Source organism: Strigops habroptila, chromosome 2 (assembly GCF_004027225.2).
Source record: "Strigops habroptila isolate Jane chromosome 2, bStrHab1.2.pri, whole genome shotgun sequence".
Lineage (NCBI taxonomy): Eukaryota > Metazoa > Chordata > Aves > Psittaciformes > Psittacidae > Strigops > Strigops habroptila.
The window spans coordinates 92,066,476-92,089,963 of NC_044278.2; the positions used below are offsets into that span (position 1 = coordinate 92,066,476).

General features: G+C 36.5%; 1 protein-coding gene across 4 annotated transcripts in view; it reads right to left on the reverse strand.

Annotated features, from left to right (window-relative positions):
• Positions 1–23,488, reverse strand: part of VWA8 (von Willebrand factor A domain containing 8) — a 173,664-nt gene that overhangs the window by 98,626 nt on the left and 51,550 nt on the right. For all 4 annotated transcript variants that reach the window (XM_030475494.1, XM_030475503.1, XM_030475521.1 and 1 more), the window contains 8 exons: positions 20,677–20,837; positions 19,409–19,522; positions 12,308–12,476; positions 11,882–11,959; positions 7,855–7,970; positions 6,871–6,977; positions 4,160–4,266; positions 909–980 (listed from right to left, as the gene is read on the reverse strand). In XM_030475494.1, coding sequence (XP_030331354.1) covers positions 909–980; positions 4,160–4,266; positions 6,871–6,977; positions 7,855–7,970; positions 11,882–11,959; positions 12,308–12,476; positions 19,409–19,522; positions 20,677–20,837 — 924 coding nt within the window. The remainder of the gene's footprint in view (positions 1–908; positions 981–4,159; positions 4,267–6,870; positions 6,978–7,854; positions 7,971–11,881; positions 11,960–12,307; positions 12,477–19,408; positions 19,523–20,676; positions 20,838–23,488) is intronic.

Consider the following 23,488-nt stretch of genomic DNA (forward strand, 5'->3'; position numbering starts at 1 on the left):
ATGCATATTAATAACAATTAGCATTTTATATTCCTTACCATGTAGGTTAGACCACTAGCATTTTGTGTTAGACTTTTTCCAAAGGCTATTGCACAACATAAAGAGAAATATCTGCTAGAAAATTATTGCGTCCTTGCTAAGGGAAAGCTAAACTAAAGGGAGGTTACTTTATGAGGTAAAAACCAACCTGGCAGCTTGGGAAGTATCATTTCCCTGAACACTTCAAAAATACAGAAGTAATAACAAAAGCTTTCTCTTTTCCCACACCCTAACTGGTAAAGTATATAATTCTGTTCGAGTCACCTAACAGTTCCAGTAACAGTTTAAGATGGTTCAGAATAACAAAGATTTTCAAACATGCCCAACTGGAGAACATTTGCCTATACCTCATCTTGGGGAGCCTATGAATTGTTAGGTGTCATGAAACAGCAATGACCAATAAAAGAACATAAGAGTCCCTGTGATCTCACCAATAAAGTCTCCATCAGCAAAGATACTAGCCAAAGAATAAAGTGAATCTGCACCTATTTTACAAAAAAATAGTATTTTGCTATCCATAAATAAGATTTAGATAATACTTATTTGAACACCTCTTATCTGCCATTGGGGATTTTAAAGGAGATGTTTGATACGTAGCCAAGAAGGACAACTGAAGCCATTAAACTGAAGATTTTAATGGTAATGATGTTAGACATAACTATTAAAGTTTTGACATTTTGTCCTCTGATAACAATGTAAAAAAACATTTAAGGCATTTACATTTTCCATAGATATGTGCCCATAAAACCCACTGACACTAGTAGTTAAAGAACTACAAAATGGGTCAAATACCTCAATAGTACAAATGACCATGATTTCAATTCAGCAAACCAGAGATTTCCATGCATTCTGAGAGATGTTTAGCTCACCTGATTGCCAACTAAAAGCAGATGCTCTCCCAGCAGAAAGTCCTTGAGCATATCTTCCATTACCATCATGTGCTAGAGAAACAAAAACACAGTTTTCAACCCTGTTTTCATACGCTCAAGTTTGTGCATTCACTAATGATAGTGGTACAAAATGAACTTACTTTCAGGATTTTGGGCCAAAATTTTTTTATCTTTATACTTACAGCTCTTTATTCCATAGCAAGAGTGTCTCAGCAAATAATAGCAGAAGGATTTCTATCCAGTGACTAAAACAATGAAACAAAAACACTAACTCTCCTTATGTATTTCCTCTGCTCAAACTGACTGTGGGTGTCTGATTTCCCTAAATATATTTAATTCTCTATAATCACTCCTAATGCGTTTCCTTTTAGCCTTGTTGAACGTTTGTCACCCAGAGTGTAAGAACTTTCATTAATATGCGTATGACAATTTTCCAGCAATTGTACTGGGAGGAAGCAAAACATAGAATGGTAGAACTATGCAGAAACCAAAGAGATGGAATAAAAGGCAGCTGACAAATATGTACATTATACGCACTTATTTTATTAAAGATTAAACACCAGGTCTAGCTTAATGACAAATACACTTTTCTATTCTAATAAAACTTTATTTTGAAGTAAAATAAAGTTAGGAAAATACAAGCTCAAAGCTAGAAGTGTTTATTATGTGCCTTACAACCTCTAACTTAGACTGCCTAACTGAAGCTAAAGTGCTTGAGGTGTATTTTACATATGGCCAATATAATAAAAGGTAACACACACTGTACATCGTTTAACCTTATCTTGCTCCTCACAAATAATTTGTTTAAAAGGATTGAATGGATTTAAGGATAATGTGGCAATGCAGACTACTTTACATGCAATAAAGTCATGTATATTCCTCCACTGTATCCAGCAAAACCAGGTCATCTGTAAGTAGGTCAGACAACCTACTTAGAGAAACAAATGCTTGCCTTTAGATAAACACATATATTTTTTCATATTATCATCTCATCTCTAGTACTTGATAAAAAAAATAAAAATCAGTAGCTTGACTGTAATTTCTGAGCATGGAAATGTTCAGTTTCTAGCTGTGTGAAAAACATCTTAGGTTTCAAATCTCTCCAGAACAGAGGCTGGGGGCAGGGGAAGAAACTCTTGCAAACAAAGCTTAATACCACAAAATCCTAATCAGGCATGTCAAAAGACTACTGAATGCTCAATACACAATTTAAGGCGAGGATTTCAAGGCTAATTACTGTATTTTCTGGCATGCATATCCAATGGAAATTTATAACTGATGAAAATAATTTTGAACAGATCCAGCACAAATTCTAGGAAGTCACACACATGAATTACATTTTTTTATTTTATGGCTCAGGCACAAATACTTCCTTCTGATGATTTCTTTTTTTAATCCTAAATTGCACAAATATGTGTACATCACAGTTCCCCTGCAGAACAGCTTAGCCACAGGAGATAGTATGCATTGAAAATTTGTTTTTTTGCACCAGGACCTAAATTAGCATTGTATTAGGATGCACGCAGACATTTCAGATTAATTATTTACACAAAGGACTTGTAAGTAGAGACATCAATATTGCGTCAGCTTTATTGATCCCTGTTCTCCAAAGCCTGGACTGATAGTGGCATTTGCTACATCACCTAAAAATTACTTCCATCCCTGTGCCACTTGTTGCGGACTAACGACATTGTTCCATGACAATGCCAAATTCCTCTGAAACATGGTATGTTTGAAGACCAAATACACAGAGGCTAAAACTATGTATTTCACTACATTGTGCAGCACTGCAAAGAGCTGATGATGTATCTTTTTCTCTGTTCCAGTTTATTTCTGTAGTTTTTAGATAATGGAGAAGAAGTATTGCACTAGACTCATAAATCAAATTTGTTCTCCAGCAGGTTTTGCTAAATGATCATGATACAGAATGTAGAATACAGAATACAGAAAAGTAGAATTCATTTAGCAATGGGAACAGCTGTCCTGACTGGTATTTGGTTGTTGTTTCCTTCAGCATTCAGAGTGCATATGTACCACGGACAGATACAAAGCAGGTCATTCTCTGCAGCATTTTTAGCAGATGTTGCCCAAATAAAACAGATGCATAATATCTGAACACAGGTTATGTACAGTTTTCTGAATCTATAAGCAAGAAGGTGGAAAAAGCAATGCAGACTGTAAGTCCCAGCAAGACTCAGGCTTTCGTTTCCAACAGATCCAAACAAAGTACTTCCATGAAATTGCAACAGAGACAAAATCTCACATGAAATGTGAGTGGGGAAGATGAAGTCTGTCATCTGTTCCCCTTGCACAGCCTGTCATCACCTTCAGTAGGTGATACCCATGTAGCATAGTCTTGCAAGTGAGGGAGGGAAAAAATAATGGGGGGGGGGGGGAAGGGAAAGGAAAAGTCAGGAAACTCACACAAGGCCTGTAAAAGAAAAATATTTCACAAGATCCTGCTACCAGTGTGGCCTTTCAGTGGCAAAATATTCTAAAAGGTAACTGAGAGGGTAATTTTCTTGCTATGGATACCCTTGTCTGACAGTTTTGAGGCTTCCATGCTAGATGGAGAAGAAAGCTGTAGTACACCTACCTCGACGAAACGGGTGGTGTGAAACAAAAACCAAAAACCCCACAGTCACCAAGCCCTTCCTATTCCTTGTGTTCACTAATTACTCTTACTTTTTGCTACTACAAAGTAATTAACACTAGTTACACTAATGAGTAATTCATAAGCTAAACAAATTACAATAAATAATTAATAACCCATTAACTAAAAACTAATTACTCTTTGCCTTGCTTTTCAAACATTAAAGACAGGTACAACTTCATGTAACAAGCCTGTAAAATGTGGTCTCAGGATAGAACTGATAATCCAGCCCCAAGAGAGGATCAGTCCAGCAGCAGGAAAAAAAAAAAAAAAAAAATGTAAAATCACTCAACACAACATCTGATCAAATCATTCTAAATAAAATTCAGTTTCAGTTGCTGTTACTTCACATTTTATGAATGTTCAACAGGATTGTTACATTCTCTTCACAAAGTGATGGTGAAGACACATCTGAAATGAGCATCAAATCCTTTAAGAAAAAATTTAGCCTAAAGAAACTCCCTCAGAAATATACCCTTAAAACTGAGTTAATATATTATTTACTATATATGAACATGCACATAAGTACACATTTAACAAACTTTTGATATCTCAGAAGCCAGAGATTCATACTTACTTGCGTATTTTCATAGAACAAAACATCAGGCACTTTCATTTTCTCAGATGAGTTATAAATCGGCATCGTCACAGACCCTATCTTCAGAATCCCATTTTTTATTTCACCTAGACATTTTCCGGGAAACAAGCAAATGCATTACTTACAGCATCCTCTGAGCAGACGCGCAATCAGTCCCCAACACTTGCAATGGACAATTTACAAATTTTAACAAGGCTGTGTGTTGCAGTAAATGATTTCTATCTAAAGAAAGAGAATGCTTGAAAGAGTATCTGTTAATAAGAGGTTGCTTTAGAATTCATTTTAATGCTTTTTGAAATTGCAGAGAAGTCCATTACAATAAACAATGAATAGGTGATCTTATGGGAAAAGTACCATGAGAAACACTGGAAGTTGTGACCACTGCTTTGGTTTAATTTCATACTCTCATTATATTATTGGAATATCACTAATACTCCAATAGTAAGTGAATGGCTGTGTGGATGCTGGGCTGAGAACTGGGGCCAACCCTCCACAACAGTATGGAGTTACTGCTGATTCGCCCTTTCAGCACTACAGGTTTGCTCAGATGGATTAATGCCAGAACATGGACACATTTAACATTTTGGTGAAAACTGGTTAAATTTGCACGCATTGAAATAGTCTTCAAGTCGAGCTCTGAGAGAAAAAGTACATTAGAAAAATTTCTTAGATCAAAAGAACCATAAATTCTGTCCTTAGGAAAATAACAACTAAGTGTAAACAATAAAATTGTGCAAAAAAAACCAGTAATTATTTTTTTGCCACTAATTTCTTAATCTGGTATGGTGTAAAACTGAAAATAGACTGATTTGCCCTGCAGAGAAGGACTTGGGGGTGTTGGTTGATGAGAAAGTGAACATGAGCTGGCTTCAGTGTGCGCTCACAGCCCAGTAAGCCAACCGTATCCTGGGCTGCATCAGAAAGAGCATGACCAGCAGGTCGAAGGAAGTGATCCTGCCCCTCTGCTCTGCTCTCGTGAGACCTCACTTGGAGTATTGTGTACACTTCTGGTGTCCTCAACATAAAAAGGACATGGAGCTGTTGGAGCAAGTCCAGAGGAGGGCCACAAGGATGATAAGAGGGCTGGAGCACCTCCTGGATGAAGACAGGCTGAGAGAGTTGGGGCTGTTCAGCCTGGAGAAGAGAAGGCTGCGTGGAGACCTCATAGCAGCCTTCCAGCATCTGAAGGGGGTCTACAAGGATGCTGGGGAGGGACTTCCTTAGGGACTGTAGTGGTAGGACAAGGGGTAATGGGTTCAAACTTAAACAGGGGAAGTTTAGGTTAGATATAAGGAGGAAGTTCTTCACAGTGAGGGTGGTGAGGCACTGGAATGGGTTGCCCAAGGAAGTTGTGAATGCTCCATCCCTGGTGGTGTTCAAGGCGAGGTTGGATGGAGTCTTGGGTGACATGGTTTAGTACAAGGTGTCTCTGCCCATGGCAGGGGGGTTGGAACTAGATGATCTTAAGGTCCTTTCCAACCCTAACTATTCTATGATTCTAGATGGTTGTTTTTAATTGTTTACCTACTAGTCTATATTGTTCTATCTTTATGGCATGAAACAGAACAAGAAGAAAATTCAAGGGATGTGTCCAGATTAGAAAAACAATGGTAAGCAGCTAGCATTACACAACTGGCAAGAGTTAAAATTCTTTTAAATATATAGTTTTTACAGATGCAAAATAATGCAAATACAGATAAAATGGACAGTTGCATGTGTATATGTGTGTGTATATATGTATACACATATGGTTGCACATATATATTATACTGTGTATAATAAATTAATATATCTGCATTTACATATATTTTTATATATACACACATAAATAAAATCTATAAAACCATATGAATTAAAACCAATGACGTATTTAGTACTGCAAAGATTTAACACTAAAAACACAGAAGTCAAATACATCACAAAACTGAGAATAAACATACAGAAGAATGACAGCAGAGATAACACTGGTGAAGTAAAGTGAAGGAAAAGTTTAGTGAATGGAAAATGGCAAATTGCTCAAAGTGTGCTGCCTGACAGTAGATATGAAAAGATATATAGCTAGCATGAAGACCAGGGGTCACACAGGAATGAGAATGCAGAGGCAAGAAATATGGCAGAAGCAGAAAGGCTACTGCAAACAAGTACAAGGTTTAAGGTAAAAAAACAAAGACCTGCTTGATAAAGGTGACATGTAACAACCACAGCAATTTAAAGAAGGGAAACTAACAAAGAAGTGTGTGCCAGAATGAAAGCAAAACATAACCCAAGACTTTTACAAGGAAAAGGTTGATTATAACAGTGGAGAAAAAGAAGCAATGGTAAAAAACAGAACAGAGAAATATTAAGAGCAAATGAAGACTGTAACTGTACAGAGGTGTAGCTACCAGTGATGGGGGAAAAAAAGGGGGGGGGGGGGGGGGAGCAGTCCAAGAAAGCCTGAAGCCACAGATCTTACAGACTGGGAAACACATAAACATGATTGAGAACAAAATTCCATCAGCTGGGAATACAGCAGCCAATATAAAAGTATCAACATACTGAGAGCAGCACTGCATTCTGACAGGACAAAGTCAAAGGGATATAAGTGAAGCAAACAACATTTAATTTTGAGGATAATTAATGCACCTTTCTATGCTCAACCATCTGAGTAACACTCATTAAGAGCTAGGTAAAAGATGGCAGAAGCTTACATGTGTAATGCTTTTCCTCTAGCTTCTTCGCGTCATCTGGACTTGTCTCAATACCACAGTCCTGCAGATTTTTATGTAAAGCTGATCTGGCAAGGTTTGGTAAAAACCTAAATGAAGAAAAATAATAAGGAAGATGTATCTTAAGGATTTTTTTTTTTTTTTTTTAAGTTTTCGGTATTTTCCAAAACCTAAAATCAGTATGAAGTTTCACTTTGACCTCCAAACCCTGCATGTCTATTCCTTCACACTCAAATAGTCTTCAACATTTAACCTACCCTTAAGGAGAGAAATTGAGCTTCTTCCACAGTCAATGAACTACGTATGGCTGCGTGCTCATTTTAAAGGGCTTCAGTGTTACCGAATATTGCAACAGGGTTCTAATGTAGGATGGATTTAGGACTCGAAGTATTGTAATGTCCTCATTCCAGTGCCAGTAAGAGCTACAATAGAAACAATGCTTTTTTGGAAACACCTTTTCTCTTGACTCAGTTTACTTGGACCCCAGGTTCCAAAGAGAAAGAGTGAGCTCTGAGGTGTCCAGAGCTAGGCCCTTTCAGTTTTGAAACATCTGATAATTGCAATTTGATTTCTTTTGAAAAAGCAAACAAACAAGTCACCTAGATATTCATGACTTTTCTAGATACAGCTTTTAGAACTGGAATTGAGCCTCCACCAAACATCAGCCACACTAGACATTAATGTAACTCCACTATGAGTGTTTTGAGATAGTGATGTAATGTTGATAACCATGACCTAATTTATATAATGTAATGAAATATTTTCATAAAGATGAGAAGAGAGAGGTATGTCATTTCTACTTACCTCCTAGGTTTGAGAACAAGACAGAAATACTTCTAAAGAAATTACAGACTTTAAGGAGCAAGACAGCAATAGTATTATCTACTAAAATGCATTAGAAGTTATCACGCACATTAGCAACTGACCAAGAAGCTCCTGAACTTCAACCAAAACTAGCACTTCTACCTGGAAAGGCAGGCTTTATTAACAGCGTAATAGAGGCTTTCATCTGGATATTGTGACAGTCGACGACAAATTCGCAATAGTTGTCGAGTAGATAAAGATGAAGCGAGTGACTGTGCCTGTCAAAAAAATAGAAGGTACTTTAATTATCTGATCTTCGGGACTGGATCGCGGGGATTTAAACCAAACAAGTCATGAGAAAAATGTAATCCAAAAGAATATTTCAATTTTTCTCCTAATTCACAGGTGCTTTCTGCCTCCGACAGCAGCTTGTGCTTTTTAATCGCTGAGCTTGTAATTCTGTATTTGTTGCAATAGTTCACTGCCATGGAAATCATGATGTCATCAAAAGCTTAGCCTTATGATTTCACCTGATAAGCAACAGGGAGAAAAATGTGCTGACAACTGAATTTTATTTGTTACATAAAACCTAACTAAACAATATTAACAATAAGGAGGTCAGCCACTGTAAAAAGATCAATGTGCCAAAAACTCATCTGCTCTTCAGAAAGTGAGTACATGTGCTCCACATGTGATGCTCCGGCAAAAGGGTCTGGCAGGATTCTTGGACATATAAACAAGACAACACTGGGCAGCAGTAAGGAGATTGTATCACCTCTGCACACGCCTTCTAGGCGGGCCATTACTAGAACACTGTGTCCTTTTCTGTCGTCCACATGTTAAAACAAATGCTAAAAATTGGACAAGATTCAGTAAAGAGTTACAAAAATAATTCAATGCCTGGGAAAACAGACCTCAAATACAGCAAAATTTAATAAACAAACAAACAAAAAGGCCAAACAAGTGATCATGTATTTAAAGACACATTTAAAAACTGAGAAAGAAATCATTCTATAATTATATCTACCGGATGAAGGTATCTAATACAAATAGGTTCCTTATTTTAGCAGGAAACTCACAACAATGAGCGTGATCTGATAAGTCATGCCATGCTTTGCCTGGGTCAAGTGAAATATTTTAATTAGGTAATTTCAAAATGGTTTGGTTTGGTTCATATAAATGATTTCTAACTGCATAACAATTATCTTAATGTATTACGCTGTTTCAACCAGAAAAAAATCCTGAAATTTCCCATCTGGAAGAAAAACCCAGAGAACAGCAACACTTCAAGAATTTCAGAATCTTTCCCTCTTCCTTTCATAATTATTAAGCATGAGAAATGTCTTAACACCAATTCTTTCCCCCAGAAAACTGCAGTTTTGACAAACAGACATTAATATTAAAAAAAAAAATAAAAAAAATCAGTTCTGTGAAATTGTACAAAACTATTCTCAAATGCTGAGACAGCAAAGGATAATACTTTTTAGCATAGCTTTGAGCAAGAATTATTTAGATTGGACTAACAGCAAAGGTTACTACTGCTGCTCCTTCTGCTTTCATTGTCAGGAATTTGTGAAGCATCCTCTGAACCACTGTAGTTTATCACCCAGCATTATGGACACTTCGATGTAGGTGATGGCATTTCAGGTGTTATTTCAAGACCTACTCAGCCATGTGTGAAGCATGAGCAAGGGAGAGGGGCGAGTGCTGTATCCTTGTTATCCCTGCTCACTAGCCAGAACCCTCACTGCCTTATGAGATTATATTCTCTTTCCAAAAGTACCTTAAACAGCAGAAAGGTTCCCAAGTAGAGTAAGTTTTGGCAGATAAGCAATCCTCCTAACTCACAAGCTATGGGACTGCACTAATGGAGAATGGCAGCTGGGTATAGTAGTGAGGTAATAGATTTCATACATTGTGCCACTTTGATAAATCTTATCTCTAAGGACACGGACATTTTAAAGTCTAAATAATATACAGCATCACATCCTGCACTGAAATAAATAAGAATAGAGGACAGGCCACAGAGGAAGGGCTATATTACATCTTCTGAATATTTGCAACTGGCAATTAAAGTTTTGGGAACAAAATTTCCTCTTTTCTCTTGCCTCTTTTTTTTTTTTTTTAGTATTTTATATTGAACAACTGTAAACCCAAAATTGGGTTAGCGTCAGTTTTTGTAATATATATCTATGAGACATCTAACTCAACAGGATCTGGATTGTAGTCTCTAGATTCTATCGTAAATCAAGCAAACAATTGCAATGACGCAGTCAACGCCCACAGGCTGAATAGTCTACAGGTATTCTTCTATTGTTAATAGAATCATTTTAAACAATGCTTAATATTTCAGGATAATCTCTCGCAGAGGCTTACTTACTTAGGCAACTCTATAAATAACCTTGAATTACCTAAGGTACACATTTCAGCTCTCCACACAGGTGTGCTATTCCCAACATGTCTCATATCACTGCTGATCTACAAGAATCCTCCCTCAATCCATACTGTGACTCACTTCTCATCCAACATCATATATTTCACATAGGTATTTCACAAGGCTGCAGACATCCACATATAGAGAAAGGACTTTTGTAATGGTTTGTTCAGGCATGGTGTGTCTCCAAGTATGTCAAAACCAATACACTTATACATTAGCTGTAGGAAGTAAGTCCCAAAGGTGTACCCAAAAGTCAGCAGCCAACTTTTTTACTTTTAAGCTCAGAAGAGAGTGACAGCCTCTCTCAGCTTCTTAAATAGTAATAGTGTAAAAACTATTATCCATGCTAAAATCATAAAAACTAAGGGGAACAGATTACATTTGCATAACAGTTAAACTGCTGGATTCCATGTATGTTTTAGTTACATTAAAAACATCCAGTGTTTTAGTAGCCATAGAAATAATTTCCTTTTTTTTTTTTTTATTACCCACCATGATTTCACTTTATCTTTCCAAAGCATTCTGTGGTTACTATGTAAGTGGGACTTCCTTTTCTTGACAAGACTGCTTTAATAGAATAGCCTGTAGCAGTAATTCAGCAGCGTTTATAGAATGGCAGAATGTTTTCAGTTGGAAGGGACGTTAAAGATCATCTAGTTTCACCCTCCCTGCCATGGGCAGAGACACCTTCCACTAGACGAGGTTGCTCAAAGCCCTGTCCAACCTGGCCTTGGACACTTCCATGGATGTGCCACAGCTTCTCTGGGCAACGTCTTCTGGTGCATCACCATCCTCACAGTAAAGAGTATCTTCCTAATATCCAATCTAAATCTACCCTCTTTCAGTCTAAAGCCATTCCCCCTTGTCCTATCGCTATGTGACCCTGTAAAAAGTCCTTCACCATATTTCTTGCAGGCCCCCTTTAGGTACTGGCAGCTGCTCTAAGGTCTCCCCAGAGATTTCCGTAGGCTGAACAAGCTCAATGCTCTCAGCCTGTCTTTATAGGTGCGGTGCTCCAGATCTCTGACCATGGCTCTGCTCTGGACTCTCTCCAACACTTCCCATGTCCTTCCTATGTTGGGGTCCCCAGAGCTGAATGCAGTACTCCAGGTGGAGTCTCAAGAGAGAGGAGTAGAGGGGGAAAATCTCCTCCTTTGACCTGCTAATCATGCTCCTTCTGATGCAGCCCAGCATACGGTTGGTTTTCTGGACTGCAAGCACACACTGCCGGCTCATTAACCAACACCACCAAGTCTTTCTCCTCAGGGCTGCTCTTAATCAGTCTCTATCCAGCTCTGTCCAGCCTGTGTTTGCGCTTGGGATTGCCCAGGAAGTTCCAATGATTAAAGTCAAGTAATCAAAAAATATCTGGACACACATGATCATACCCATATCTATTCAAAAGGCAGTTTGAGCATGTTTTACTGAGAGCCATGTATCTAAACCCACTGACAACATGTGTACTGTTCTGCCTGGCTTCTTTGGGATTCAGGCAATTTCCTAAAAGCTTTACTTATGCAGATTCTAAAAATGAACACCATAAATCAAAAAAGCTTATAGTATGCAGTGCAGTAATTGCCAGCAATAATTTTCTGGGGCTGGTTTTCCAATCTGGCAGCCTCTGAAATAACACTATAGCTTAGCATGCTTCATCCAGCCCTTGTTAAAAAAAAATCATTCACAGCAGGAGAATGCACATTTGAAAAGAAAACAAAACCAAAAACCAATCCCAGCCAAAAGAAAAGGGCTCACCGTGGTGTCATTTGTCTCACGAAGCTTGTGCGTTAATGACAACAACTGCTCCACAGCAACACTGGGTACATTTGGAATCTACTTGAACAAAACCCAGTATTAATCTTACTGCAATATATGCAAGTTCCATGTACAGCTACACATAGAAGCAATGAGAATACAGTTACTGCAGTTGCTTTATGTCAACCAAAAAGGAATGCAGTTTTGACAAAGAACATCTTTTCTATTACAGCATCATTTAATATCACAGAAAGAATACTAATTTATATCAAAACCACTGAAAGATAAGCAGATATACTGCTTTGATAAGCTTTGAAAATGAAGACATTTATGCTAGACTGAAATAGCAAAATATTTTTTATGTAGTAAATAATCATGTTCAGCAAGCAATAGTCCATAAGTGCCTTAAATACTGAACGCACTTACCATCTTTTTTATAACTTCCATTTCTTCACTCTTATTTAAAGATCGAACATTATGAAAAAGAAACAGTGTCAGAAACTCCGGACCCAGCCACTGTTGGGTGCTACTTCCAATGACAGGCGGTTCTGCTAAGACCACTATTCTGAAAGAAGGATGGATAGGAAAGATAGACCTGCAAAAAAAGAGTTTATAAATGCATTACCTCTCTTAAGCAGTGAATAGCAAACTCAATTTTTACAATAGGTGAAAAAAAGGAATGAAATCATTGTACTGAATCATACCACAATCTGTTCAGATAATTTGCAATGTAACTTTGTCTTTTAGAAAAAGAGGAAGACTGCGTAAGTGACCTGCAATTTTATAAATTTACATGGTTTTTTATGCTCAGAAGGGTACCCAAGTCTCTTCATCTGCAACAGGATCTGCATAGCTCAAAGTGAACAAATGCCAGCAACTAAGTTACAGTCTAATGTGCTGTATGTCTGAAATGGACACATCTCACTCATCTGACAGACTTTTACAACGTCCATTTGCCCACAAGTTTGTCTAATCCCTTTATGAACTTCTTCATCCTATCTGCCTCCACAACTTCCTGTGGCAACACATGCACTGTTCACAGCTGTAAAAGGTACTTTTATTATTATTTTTTAAATCTTTATGGAACTGACCTGCTAGCTTCAGTCAGTTCAGTCCTGTTAACGCTGCAGGATTTAGTGACTAACAGCCTCCTAGACACCTGCGTATTTGAATCCACTGAAGGTAACAGGAGCTTACTGTAAGCAACACAAATTTAAATATACAACTTATAGATGTGCGTGTTGGGGCAATAGAAGACCGCTGCCTTGGTTTTCAGTATCTTTGCCTTCTTCGTATCTTTTGTCTCCTTCATCTACGTAATATTACCACCTCTTCAGACTGGGAATTTACTGGTAGCTCATTAATCAGCACAATTGCATGATCTTTAGAAACAGTAGAGAGCTACAAGTCAGATACAAAAGCCAGCCAAATAGTGCATCGATGGCCTGTTTTCAACAATTAATTTCACAGTACCTTTACTAAAATAGGAGATGTTGATTTGGAAATAGCAAGTGAAATTTAATTAGAAAGCTTATATTTCTAGATATGCCTGTTACCATGTAATTTAAATTACTATATTTAAAATCAGAACACTTGGAGGCAAGTATTCTTCCTGGTTAAACTGAGGGGGGAAAGGATGGCATAAGTAAGGGAATCAGAAGATAGACTTTGACCATTAAACATAAATTAACAAATCTACTCATAGTTGGCTTATCTGTTAGTCACAACAATAAACCTGTGATACAACAGAATGATTACAGCAGTGTCTTGTATCAAAGCAAACACAGGGGGTGGCATGAGTTATTCTCAGCTGAAAGTCATAAGCCTAGAAGCTATTCCCTGGTTGATAAAAATAGAAATAGATGTCTGAAAACATCACATGAAAGAGGAACCAATGGGAATGTCATCGTCACTAAGCACAAAAGGTGGTCAGGGAACATTAGCCAACCTTGTTACAGAAGCAAATGTTTCTTAGATAAGATAAATACATATACTTCCAGACTTCCCCCCCAAGATGGAAAAGAACACTCCTGCAGAAATCCACCAAATTGAAACAAACAAATTCTGGTCCCTCTGTAATACCATAAGCGAACACAAGAAGCAGCTTTCTTTCCCTAGTAGGGGGAACACATTTCACCTAACTGGAAGGGCATGGTGGGGACAGCCAGGAAGAGCATGGGGAAAAGTGGGAGGACAGGAGATGCAAAGTCAGGGCAAGCTAAGTTGGTGATATTTATCAAAGTCTTTAGACTTGGACATATCACAACATCACTCCTGTAGGTTTCCAGTTTGTAAACATGAGTAAAACTATTTGGCTACTTCAAAAACCTATTGTTTGGACTGATGTTTGCAGTGATGCAAATATCAAGCTAAGTGTATTATTAAATACCATAAATGACCCAATTGTGCAATGCTCTGAAAGTTCCCAGCTTCCATTAGCACAACTGAAGAGCTTAAGATTGTTCCACAGTATTACGGATCAAGCCTCTGGAGGAATATAATACGGAGCTCCTACATGAACCTATGTTTTGTAAAAAATAACTCCTTGACACCTTGTGTTCTTTGCAAAGGAAGACCAAGTAATTGTATCTTGTAAAAAGCACAACACCTTTTAAATTAATGAGCCTCAAACACAGTGTGAAGATTTGGTGGTTGTTGATTAATACAGAGAGTCTCTATCCTTCTCTATTAAATGTTTATTGACAACACAGGTAGCAGAGCACTCTTCTAATAATACGCATGTCATTCTTTCGACATCAGTGTTCAATTCCAACCAAGGATTACCACCACTGCTGTCAAGAGGAACATCAGAACACAGACTGTTCAGGGTGATTTTAGGGAAAGATTTGTTTGTATACATGGTTCTGAGCACTTGAAGTTTCTCCTAGGGTAAAAAAAACCAACAAAACAAACCACAGAATAGCATTCCTAATGCCATCTTGCAAAACTAATTTTGGTCATCTCTTCCTATAACATGATTTAATAACTCTCATTTTCTATCAAATTTTCTGAGTTGGGAATTGTTCTACTACTAGGGCTGCAATGACCCATTATTGTTTTCTTGTAGTTTTTCTTAAATTTCACCACCGTCTAAAATAAATAGAATATCTGAAAATTCACTGAACTGGAAAAAATAAAAATCAAAACCAAAAACAAACCCCACAACAAAAAATAAAATAAAAGCTAGAAAATGCAAGCAATCAAAAACTTGTATTGCTTGCTAAATTCACTCCCTGACACATTCTATATTTGTCTCATCTACTGTGGGTTCCCTTTCAAACTAATCGCATGGAAAATAATCCACTGTCTAGAGGGCATTAAAACTACCCATGCATTATGAGTGATTTCTTAGCTTTTGAACAATCCCATTACATACCTACTTCTAGGTTTTCCTGTACTAGCTGCCTTTCTGCTCGCCACACTTAGGCCTTACCATTACTGTGCATGAGTGTGAGTGTTGGGGGGAGGGATATCCACCCAAACAGGCTAAAATACTGCATCATAAGACAAACCAACAATTCACTGCTTGTCTTGTAAAGCCAGTGTTCTACCTTCACAGTATCTACTTCAGTAAAGTAACGGATGACTACTGCAGAAATTCTATGCAGAAATCTTGGATATGCACAATAATTGAATGCATTTTCTCTTAATCTGTGAACCTGTTCAGGAAAATGAATCATACAATCATTAAATAAATAACGATTCAGCAGCTATAATTTCCTTCTATGTAGATGATCTTTAAGGACCATCTGTCATTTTCTCAAGGGCAGCTTTTTTTTTTTCTTCTTGGCAAACTCATAAAGAAAAATATTTCCTTTCCTCAAATGAGTGAATGTCATCTTACTGCGACAGTTTGCTAACTTAACTCCACAGCCAAACTGGCAAAAGAAGGAAGAAAAAGTACTCTGTGCCCACAGCTAGTTACCCTGTAACTTAAAGGCTTTCAGTAGGCCAAGGAGTATTCCAAAATCTCACAAAGGCAAGCGTACTGCTTGCATTTGTCAGACAGAGCTATTGCACCCACCAGTCTGAAACCCCTTCTCAGAAAAATGCTAGTAGACACAACAGATGTAGAAATAATAGTGAATAATGAATAATGAACATACAACTCAGTGACAATGACTAACATAATTTAATGTATTTTAGTAGCTCTTACAAAGATAATACAAGTTCTAAATGACGTTATCCAAAATATAATTTATGAATAATAGTGCTCTAACCTGCAAAACTTAATAGCAATCTGAAAACCAAACCTCTTTGTCCAGCACTGCTAACAACACTGCCATGGTTTAAGCATGTTCACATTCTCTACTACAATACATTCATATACAAAGGCGCATGATTTCTTTCGTCCATAGTGTGACCTGAAATACCATCCCTTTATTTAAAAACAAAACAAAACAAACAACAACAACTTCTTGACTTATCAGGCTTGGAAATAAACTGATGGATTATGCAGTATTCTACTTTCTATTTTACTACACGTAGGAGGCATATTATTATTGAAGCATTAAAAATTAAAGGCACTAAAACTGAAAAAATATTATTTTTTTTACTATCAAATACTTTCACATAGAAGCATGAAAGCTTAGTACAAACTGTGTCTTGCTCGTCTAAAGAAGGGATCCCCCAAAACGTCTTCATTAGTATCTCAAACTTTTTCTCTTCTCAGAAATTGGAAAAATCTTTAGATGTGTCAAATCCTTTTACAGACAGAGACAAAAAATAATGTTTACAGAAGTTTTGGCTCATTGGTTAGGAACAGTACTCCTTTTTTCTATAATAGATTTAAATGGAAATTCTGTTTTTAAATTCCATTCACAAAGTACTGAGTCCAAGTAGTCTAGTAAAAAGCATTAGCAGTTGTTCTTTTCCATTATGAAAGACATACTTGTATTTATGTAACTTCCAACAGCATTTGACCACCTCGTTAGCAAGTCTTACATTAAGGAAACAGAGAGTAACAGTGAGTCATTTTGTATTTATCAATGATTAGAAGTAGCACAGAAGACAGAAACTGCAAACTATATTACAAATAGCCACTACAATCAAGCACACTCATGCACAGCTAAGCTGACCCGAATGAGGGGTGGAGAGAAGTATGTATTCCCATGTTCTTGATTTCTCTGACATACGGCAGTAAGGTATCAGATCTTCTCTACCACAGCTGCTTTCCAGTCTCCAGCCATCACTTTTCCTGAAATTCTGAAAGATGGCCTTGCTCTCCTAATCTTATAATTTCCTAACAAAGCTTTTGGCTTCTTTCTTTCAAATTCTGCTCCTCCAGAAACACTCATTTTTCTCTTGATCTTGTATCTCCTCCGTTTATGACCATTTTTAGCTACTTCGTCTAGGTCCCGCCTAACTGCTTAGACATTTAAAACTGTCATGCACTTCCACTGAATCATTGATGTGCCTCTCAGTATGTTTTTTCCTCTTCCTCAGTTTCTCATAAGAACCACATTAGTACATGACATCAGGTAGATAATAAAACGGTTAATAACAAAATTAAGTTACAAAAGTAACATTTTATACATATTCTATGTACCATACTGATTCCCAACATACAAAAAAGAATTGAGGCTGAATAAGTGGGGTTTAGGAAAAAGAAAGTCAGAATAATATCCTGATTCAAAACTCAAAACCACTTTCCACAGTGAACTCCCTCGCTGGAAAATTAACAGTAGTCTTAATGTGTCACTCATCAAACATCCCAGCTTCAGTTCCAGCAGAGCTGGGAATAACAGCATATATTCTGCAGTCCTGGCAAAGAGCAACAGTATTGAAATTACTTTAGTCAAATGCAGTAAATCAGGATAAGAAAGCTCTCTATTCATCTTACTCTAACATCAGAAACATAGCCAAGGCCACCAGCCACAGCCATTGACACACATCAAAAAAGAGACAACGTATCTCATCAATATGGAAAGCATCTTCCAATCATGATTCAGAAGTATGAACTTGCCCAGCTAACCGTTAAAAAATTAATGGTACAACATATTCTATATAACATTTCCACAAGGTGACCTTTTGCAACACTACTGAAGTTTGCAGTAGCTGCTGCTGAGAAGGATGAGTAGCAGGGAGGAATGTAATCCTGGAATCAAAGAGCAACTACCAACATTGCATCCTGGAGCCACTGAAAGGTTGTGATGTTTTCAGAATATTTAAGAGACCAAAGCCAGGATGAGGTCCTGGAACACCTTCAGATCCTTAAGGGCTGACAAGAACAGTGCCCTCTCTACAGAGCAGTGGTTCACTGATGTCAAAGCAGCCCATAGCCAAAACCAAAAGAGCGGATACACGTTTGCTTTACTTTATCCTGGCTTCTTTTGAATATGTCAATACAGAAGAAAGCTGAACAAGGGCCAGACTGGACATTTCACCTAGAAGAAGGTAGGACTGTCAGCACAGTAGACTTCAGCTAATTAGGTACAAAAAGTAGGCTTAGATTACACCATGCCTACAAAAAAATCAACATAAATGTCATGAAAGACCTAAAATAAAAGTTTGCTTTGTTGTGGTGTTTTTGTTGTTGTTGTTGATGTTTTTTAAAAAACACACTATTTTGGATCAAAAAAGAACTAGAAATAACTAAAAAAAAATAACAAACAGTGAAAGAAAAATAGCTTTTCCAAAGGGCGACTATGAAGGTCAAAGAAAAAAATTGTATTCAGTGAGACAATTGAGAGAAATAGGGTGGCGCATCATGAATGCGTTCCTACTATAACCAATAAAGCCTTTTCAAAGTTTGGGCATACGCATACCCTGCAGCGTAAGTATGTGCACACATACCTGACATAGAATCATAGAATGTTTTTTCAGAGATCAGAGCCATTTAAGAATCACAGAATGTTTAGCTCCTTATATATTACTGAATATCAGATTGCATTTGTTTTGATGTACACTCAACGATATCCCTCCCACTAACTACAACTGGTCAGTAGTGTTTGACTATGTAACAGGTATAGCTTCAAAGGACTAGAAAACGTTTCTATCTGTGGAATGTTTCTAGCAGACACGTGGAAGTGAAGAAACAAAAAGAGTAAGCATAATGGGTCCCAACCCATCCTTAGGATTTCCTGCTCCATACTAGTTGTAAATTATATACCAGCTTTCTAGCTAATGAGGCAAAAGAAAGTAACAAGTTGTATTTAATTTCAATTTATCTTTATTTTCCAACAGTCCTAATAAAATATTCCAAAATTAAATATTACATACCTTTGTATCTATGTATTTATGTACTTATAACTGCTCCTCAATTTCTAACTCCTTCTGTTAAAGGATACTGAACATTTTCCTTTCAGGTCAAGCACTCTAAACAGGATATAATTTTCCCATGCCACAGAAAGAAAAAAAGCTCATGAGGAAACTGATGTTTAAAATATGTTTCTTTTAGCGATTAGAAGGTATCAATTTAATAGAGAAGTATTTTGCATGATGTTTTTGAAAAAAACATAAAAAAAGATTAAGCTTTTTACAGGATGAAATTCTGTTTGCATTCTATAGTCATAGCTGACACTTTACCTTTCCTGTAGTTTCTCTTCCGAGATCTGTAATTCTTCTTTTAAGTTTTGATATCTATCTTCCCTTAACAACCTGGTGCCGTCATAGAGGGTCAGTTCTCTGTCATGTATTAGTCTGTTTGAAAATAAAGAATAAGCTTTATCTAGCCTTTGATAACTTCACATATACTTATATCAACTAATGCTTTTTTAAAAGCTACGTCAGCCTACGTGAGTGATAGTAAAAAGAAAATTTAAGATGCATCCAGGTGTGTAGGTAAAATAATACGCATCAGTAAACAGTTTCAGCACATAGTCAGTCAACTTAGTTTAAATAGATGTGGTAAGAAAAAGAAAAAAAAATAATCCTGTCTTACCAGTAGAGTGTGCATAAATAGCATGAAACAGCCCATTTTGTTATACTTTACCAAGTAATATACTTTAGATTTGTTTCTTGAAGCAATATATTTCAGTTGCCTTTAATGATTAACCTACATACAGACCCACCTTTTACGTTTTTTTGTGCAGAAGTTGATTAGATATAATACATGCATGCGTCAAAATCAGAAAGGAAAGCTAAACTGATTAAAAGGGGAAAACAAGGCAAGCATAGTTCTCTCTTCTACCCTTCTGCATACATGTATAGTAAGAGAAGGCATAAAATATTTTTGCTACAACCTGCTTTGAAAGCTGGTGATGTCCTTTAAGTTTGCAGTATATGATGCAGGAACATGAAATAGCAGAAAAAAATTGACCTGACAGTATAGATTATTATTAACATAGCACTTGCCATTACTAATACTGTTCTGCAAGGTTTATTTCATAACTCAATAAAAAATAAATTAATGTTTAGGAGTTTTTTTGCAATAAAAATGAAGTATGTTTTTACATATAACTGCAATGATTGAATTTTATTTAGAAGCACAATGCAAAGTATTTTAAACATTTTCTGACATCTTGCATTTTCAAATCATTGTGCAAATATTACTAATTTTTAGATTTCCTAAGTTAGAAGTAAAATTGAACTCTTCCTTCAATTCAGAGTTACAGTCTGTATTTACAAAGAGCTGAAATTTCCTGTATTATACACTTACAAAGAACATGAAATAATTTATTCTGCTTTTAAGTATGTAAAGACTGAACATCACATATTCTATGAAACTTCAATGCTCAGCTTGATCTTTACAGTATTCTTGAACTTATGGAAATTCATATTCACCAAAAGGAACTTTATTTCTCAGTATGCATCTGCTCAATGCACCGCCAACTTTTGCGTGCTCATATCCTGACCTTTGAAGTACAGCTAGAGTGCCAGGGTTAATTCGATGAATGCCATCAAGAATAACAAGCTTTCCTTCCAGGGCAGCAGTAACAAGTGGCGATGGTCTCCAAGCAGTGTCTCCATTAGGAAGCGTATACCTTTGCTGTAGCAAATCTCTAGCTGTCATATCCTGTAAGTACCAATTCATCGGATGAATATATTTATGCTCTACTTTCTGCACTGACAAGTACATGCTTTCTGCTTAAAAAACTGCATTCTGGTTTTCCTGAGAATATACCCAAAGAAGACTAGCAGGAAATCTTCAATTACTTTTCCAAAGAGTATTAGAAATACACACAGAAATTTACACATACACTATGTTAATTAGCCTTTGGAAGTTTTACACCTGCCAAGATCACCTCTTTGAAACTAGAACAAAAGCCTTCCCCCCCGCCCTTAAACATAATGCAAACATATGACAACTTGTACACAGCTTTGTGTACAGAAGGGGGCAGCAATTTACACCTGGAACAAACAGGAGTCATTTATTTCATGTAGAAGTCACCTAAAAGAACAAAGATTTCATCTTTAATCTTCAACACAAACCAGCATGACATTCCACCTCTCAGCAGGAAAATGCAGTGGAAGCATCAGAGAATAAAGAAGAGCTTAAGAAAGAAGCCAGTAACACAGAAAATATCGAAAGTATACAGCACATCGCAAAATAATGCTTAAAGGATAAATCAAAACCAAAGGCAAACTCTACATTATCCTTCAGCACACATATTTTATATGTTCCATTATTACAGGTAAGCACTAGATCAACAAAGATGTAATAGCTGTTTTGTGATCTGGAAGATGAAATTCCTTCCTCAGGTTGTGCTGTGAACACAACTTAACCTGAAATCAGATGAGAAAAATATTTTCTGTTGTACCTGTAGCTTTTGCATATGTCCTTTTCACAACTATAAACCCTTTGAACTTTAAAGAATAAAAACAGAACACATTACATCATCTAGCCTAAATCACTTCCTCTTTCTACATTTCCTTAAAAGCCTTAAAATAACAGGACAAAGTCTGGTTCCTTCAGTGCTTCCACATTTGTATAATTTAAAGTCCCACATTCAAATCCACAAAACCAGACCACATTTTTATTGGTATATTTAGTTGGTTTTGTTGGGGTTTTTTTTACTGCTGTGTTTGCTCTTTTCTATTTTATTAATGAATTAGACTAAAACCAGAACATGCAACATTTTTATCAAAGCCAGAGAAAAATGCAAGCGTTTTTAGGACTTGCATCAGAAGCATTAATTCAGTGAAGAGTAAATGCTGTATACTGAATATTTGACTAACACACCTTCTGATAATTCACCTCTAGAGGAATGAAACAACATACAGCATGAACTGATTGGGAGCCTAGTATGCTTATGTACAATGTTCATCTGTAATTCCAGCAACCACTTGGGCAGCAGGCATTAATTTTCTGGAGATAAACTCAGAAGTGTATTTTGCTGCTAAATACTTTCTCAAATATAAAATGAATGTTTATATTGTGATTTAAATGGTTGAATGAGAATAAATTTAGTGATGCATTAAAAAGAAGAATCATTTGCTAACACCTGTGAAGTTTCTCTAAGAGATTTCATTTCTTTATTTATTTATGTGCTGGTTTTATTTATTATTTCTATTTATTTACCCTAAACCAATTTTTATTATATAATATTAAAATTGTAACATTATTATATATACTGTTAGAATAGTCTAACACTGAAGTCCCTCCCTTTTGAGGGGAGGTAATAGAGTATATGAATTAATTTCTTTGCCCTTATTTTGGGAAAACCAATGGCAACAGCAATATACTGTCTTTTGAAACAAAATGTTTACTTTAATTTGTAACAGTCATTGTAAATTTTTTGTGTGTTTTACATTATGTTTTCTATTCTATAAAATATCTTATATAGAGGAAAAAAGAAGTTTAGGACAGAAAACAAGTAGCATAACCTATGTTCCACTCCTTTTAGCAGCTATAGCAATACAAGCCTCCAATGTAGCCATTTTTCATGGCTTGCAGTACTAATCATGTTCTTGGCAATTATGAGGTGAAAAATCTATGTTTCCTAATTTTCATGCCAATTTGGACTTGTATTTTGTTAGTATTTCTCAAATAAAAAACCTGGAAGGAATTTGTTAAAAAAAAATTATGAGGTCATGCAAAAAGAAAAAAAAAAGTAAAAAAAAAAGTAATCCTAGAAACAAAAACATCGCAGTACACAAACACTAGTGATGTGCTTACAAGGCTGTTTTTGCTGGGGAAGAAAAGGAGCAAATTGCTGGAAAACTGTAGTAACATCACTTTGAATATTGCGCTTTTTTCCCCCTGAAACTCTGGGGGAAGAAAATGTTTTATTTTAAACAGTTTGAACCAAAAGTTCCCTAGCTACAGTCCACAAAGAACTAGCTGGCTGCTGCTTCTCATTTGCTGTTGCTTAACTGCATTAAGAGACAACTTAAAAACAAACCTTTCCTAATCAGGATGAACTTCCTTTGTCAGCAATTTGCCTGGAATTGCATATAATGAGAAATCCATATAATGATGTCAGATATCACAAATGAGACAGGAACTGTTCTCTGAGCCAACTGTTAGTATAAGGGATGATCTATGTGCTCAAAAGCTCTGGGAACCCTTGGTTTAGGTAAATTTGATTCTCATATCACAACATAAAAGCTTTTAGAGGTTTTTTCTGTGAAATCAGTATAAAGAGCTATGCCTTTTCAAACTATTGAAACCCTTAAATCAACCTCAGATGGAAAGAATGATGAAGCAAATATTAAAACTAAAAG